Raw genomic sequence first — 4,536 nt, forward strand, 5'->3', positions numbered from 1 at the left:
CCGTGACTTCCCAGAGCATTTTACTTGGCAATCTAATGGAAAATTCTGGCAGTGGAGAAAATATAAAAATCGTGGCCAAGTTGGTAGAATTGTCTCGGCTCATCTGGCTGAAGGTGAACGCTACTATCTTCGTGTTCTCTTAAACCACATCATCGGTGCTACCTCATATCAGCATTTGAGGACGGTGGACGATGTGTTGCAGCTGACATTTCGAGAGGTCGCAGAAAAAAAGTGGTTTGATTGAAGAAGACAGCACACTTGATGATTGCCTTACAGAAGCTACAATGTACAAGATGTCATTCTCACTGCAAAGGCTATTTGCAATGATTTTGGTATTCTGCGAGCCAAGTGATGTGTTCGGGCTATGGCAGAAATATCTAGATGCAATGTCAGAGGACTACCGACACAACTGTCCATTCCCCACGGCCGTGGAACAAATGGTGCTGATTGACCTTAGAAATATGTTGCAATCGATGGGGAAGGACATAAAGTCATTCCCACTACCCGATATCGACAACACCTATGACACAGCAAGCGATATCCCATGTGAGATCTTTGAGGAGGCAAGCATAGCTCCCAGTGCGGATGATGTGGCGTTGTCCGAGTCCTTGAATAGTGAGCAGAGGGCTGCATATGATGAGATCATGGCCGCGATTGACACGGATGAAGGCGGTTTGTTCTTTGTGGATGGACCTGGCAGCACTGGGAAGACTTTTCTTTACAGGGCCCTGCTCATCAGAGTACGTAGTGGGAACAAGCTTGCTGTGGCGATAGCTACATCTGGTGTTGCCGCCTCCATCATGCCCGGTAGAAGAACCGCCCACTCACGCTTTAAAATACCACTTACTATTGAGGATGGTCGATTATGTAGCTTCAAGAAATAAAGTGGTACTGCAAAGCTGCTGTGAGAAACATCTCTTATAATTTGGGATGAGGCTACAATGATAAAGAGGCAAGCGGTGGAGGCTCTTGACAAAAGCTTGAGAGATATAATGGATCGGTCGGAGCTGCCGTTTGGTGGGAAGACTGTTGTTTTCGGTGGAGATTTCAAGCAGGTCCTCCCTGTTGTCCAGAAGGGGTCGAGAGCTCAAATAGTCGATGCTTCGCTGCGGAGGTCGTACCTTTGGGATTGGATGCGGCATCTAAAGTTGGTGCGCAACATGCGAGCACAGAGCGACCCATGGTTTGCAGATTATCTCTTGCGCATCGGTGGTGGAACAAAGGAGGTAAATGGTGATGGAGATGTTCGTCTCCCGGACGATATATGCGTGCCTTATACTGGAGATGGTAAGAATCTTGATAGATTGATTGAATGCATATTCCCAAAGCTGAATGAGAACATGGCAAGCAAAGACTACATCACTTCGAGGGCGATTTTGTCAACACGAAATGAGCGAGTGGATATGATTAATATGAAGATGATCAGTAGTTTTCAAGGGGACGAGATGGTTTATCATAGCTTCGACTCTGCAATTGATGATCCACATAACTATTACCCCTCGGAGTTTCTTAACACCTTGACCCCAAATGGTTTACCTCCACACATGCTAAAGCTTAAGATCGGCTGCCCAATCATATTGCTTAGAAATATCGACCCTACGAATAGACTCTGCAACGGAACGAGACTGGTGGTATGAGGATTCGCAAAAAACTCAATCAACACTGAAATTGTATTGGGCCAGCATGCTGGAAAGCTGGTTTTCCTTCCTCGGATACCCTTATGCCCATAAGATGATGAGATGTTCCCATTCCAGTTCAAGAGAAAGCAATTCACTATTAGGCTCAGCTTTGCCATGACTGTTAACAAGGCACAAGGGCAAACTATTCCCAACGTGGGGGTGTACTTGCCCGTACCCGTGTTTTCACATGGTCAGGTGTACGTTGCGCTATCTAGAGCAACCACCATATCAAACATTAAGATCCTCGCACTCCCACATACTGCTGACGAAGGCGACAAGGAAGATGAAAATAAGGATAAGAAGAAATCCCAGAAGGAGGACAAGAGAAAACCAAGTGTGAAGGAGAGGGAAAAAATTTGGATAACGAGAATGTGACACCTCAGGTGTCTAGATATTAGGATGTAGGATAATATGTGCAATTGTGTGTTTAGCTTTGTTTGATAGTCAAAAAAATTCCAATGCAATTAAGGGCATATTTGTAATTATGCAAAATTATTAGCCCCTTTTGGGAAAAAGATTTAACTTAGGAAGTAATTTCAAAATTTGAAGGGTTTTCTTGCAAAATGCAAGTAATCATGATTTTGGCAGCTTTATTGCATTTAAGTCCAAAATTGTGATGAATTTGCAATCAAAAAGTATTTTTCCTTATTTAAATAGAGTTCTTTCAAACTTTTCAAAATATTTCAAAATTCTTTGATCTAGTGAAAATTTGCACAACATGAAAGTTGTAAGTCTTGAAAAACTAAACAAATTTTATTTTGGGAACTTTTTCATTTGAGCCCTAGATCAACGGAAAATTTAAGTTTTCAGTTAAACCCCTAAACTTTTCTGTAATTGCAAAATGGTCCTCCTGTTCATCTTCCTCCTCCAGCTCCACCGGAGCTCTGTACCTCGCGCCGCCGCCGGTTTTCCCCACCGTTGGTTGGCCTAGCACCGCCGTTGGAGTGCCACCTACCCCTCCCTGCCTTCCCTGGCCCCACTCCCTTCCTCTACTGGCGCATCCTCCCCTCGCCACGCTGCGCCCCCAGATCGCCTCTTTTGCTCTGCCTTTCCGGCGAGCGCGCCGCCGCGGGAAGACGCCCCTTGTCCCTGTTGGCCCTCCACCGCCTCCACGCGTCGCACGCAAAGCGCCGCCGCCAGCCAAACTGACTGTTGCTGGCACCCCTTCACCTTGCCACGCCGCCCGAGCGCCTCCCCCGCATGCCACCTCACCGGCGCCCGTGGAAAGGCCACCGCCGTTGCCAGATTGCCCTCTTCTCCTGCCAAGCTCATCCCCGAGCTCCTCCTTGTGCTTATCCTTCTCATTCCCAGCCTATAAAAGCCCGACCAGAGCCTCAGCACCGGAACATACCACCGCCATCCCATTCCTACTCCGGCGAGCTCCTGTCCATCGTGGACCCGCCGCTCCAGTGCTTCCCCGCCCCTTCCGAGCACCCCAGCAGCTTAGCCTTGCTCCAGCGCAGCCCATCCGCCACTCCCCCTGCCAATCCTCCACCAGAGCATCGCCGTCGACGAGCTTCCCTGCCGCTGCTCCCTGTCCATCGCCGACGAACACCTTCCCGACCATCCCTGCCCCAATCGAACCCTCCAGCAGGTGCGCCCTGGTTCAGTGAACCTCTCTGGCCCCCTGGCCCTCGCCGCCGGCGACCTCCCTCGCCGGAAATGGCCGGTCAAAGCTTCCCCTCCCCTCTGACCACGGCCAAGGGCCACATTGCTTTGATCTGAATCTTCTCGAGGTCCTTTCTGCAAAAGTTCAAATCTCTTTTCTTTTTCTTTTTCAGTGAACTTCAAAAATTCCTAGAAAAATATAGAATAATCAGAAAAATGCCAAATTAATTTTGTTTTGTTCCTTGTAAATAGCTCTACAGTTTATGCTATTGGTTTGAGTTGAACTCTTTTGTAGCTAAATCTAAAAATAGGGTTAGCTAATAGCTCTTTTTAATTGTAATTAATGTTCAAAAATTATTTTACTTATGAGCTTTTGACCATATACTCCTTTGAGTATGTCAAGCTCTATAAATTTTTCTACACCCATTTAAAAATTATAACTTTTGTTTTCAAATTTTTCTTCCTATGTTTTCATTTGTGTCTATAAAAAAATATTTAAATAATTTCTTGTGGATTGCTTTATTAAAATAAAACCCCTTTTTCATGTTATTTTATGAAGTTTATTGAATTTATTTTTACTCTATAAATAATTGCCCAGTAAAGTAAAACTTTTAAGTTTAATCTTAAATATTTATTTTATTAGTTTTCAACTCTTTAGTGAAGGAAAGCTATACTCAAGTACTTCACTAAATTCCAAATATTGCATTGCATATAGAAACAACTTCGTTAGCCGACAGGACATACGAGCTTATCCAGGAACTAGACGGGGATTTCTCCGAAGCTCAAATCAACTTTGTTAAATTAACTGAAGCCCCGAACTTTGATTCGGAAGAACTAAAGTCCACTGACTCCCCTGCTCCAATCAGCCTCCCACGCTCAAGCTTTCAAGATCGATTTGATCCCTCCACCTTTTGCTTAGGCGCCCTCAAGGTGTTCGAGGAATTGACTCTTAGGCTTTTCGTCGTTTTCGCCCCTGTTTTGCAAGGGTATGTCTACACACTCTTAAGCATGTGTTGTATCTTAGCTTTGTCATCCTTGACACACATGTTCACATATGACCCTTGCCTCTCACTCACACATCTTGGCCCTTGACTTGATATGATCTATATTAGTTTGTTCTTTTAAAGGTTAATCCACTAGATTTCTTATCATAAGCTCAAAACGAATCCATGTTTTGGCTCTATGTCAGATGGCTGGTGACAAGAAGGGCAAGAGCAAGATGGTTGTGCAGAAGAAGAAGAAGCGCACC

General features: G+C 45.2%; 1 protein-coding gene across 1 annotated transcript; it reads left to right on the forward strand.

The window, feature by feature from the left end:
- The first annotated feature begins 941 nt into the window (after positions 1–941).
- On the forward strand, positions 942–1,637 carry LOC120700727 (ATP-dependent DNA helicase PIF1-like). The gene has a single exon (XM_039984965.1). It carries the CDS (start codon positions 942–944, stop codon positions 1,635–1,637), a length of 696 nt encoding a protein of 231 aa, XP_039840899.1.
- The last annotated feature ends 2,899 nt before the right edge of the window (positions 1,638–4,536 follow it).

This window comes from Panicum virgatum, chromosome 3K, assembly GCF_016808335.1.
Source record: "Panicum virgatum strain AP13 chromosome 3K, P.virgatum_v5, whole genome shotgun sequence".
In the NCBI taxonomy this organism is placed as follows: domain Eukaryota; kingdom Viridiplantae; phylum Streptophyta; class Magnoliopsida; order Poales; family Poaceae; genus Panicum; species Panicum virgatum.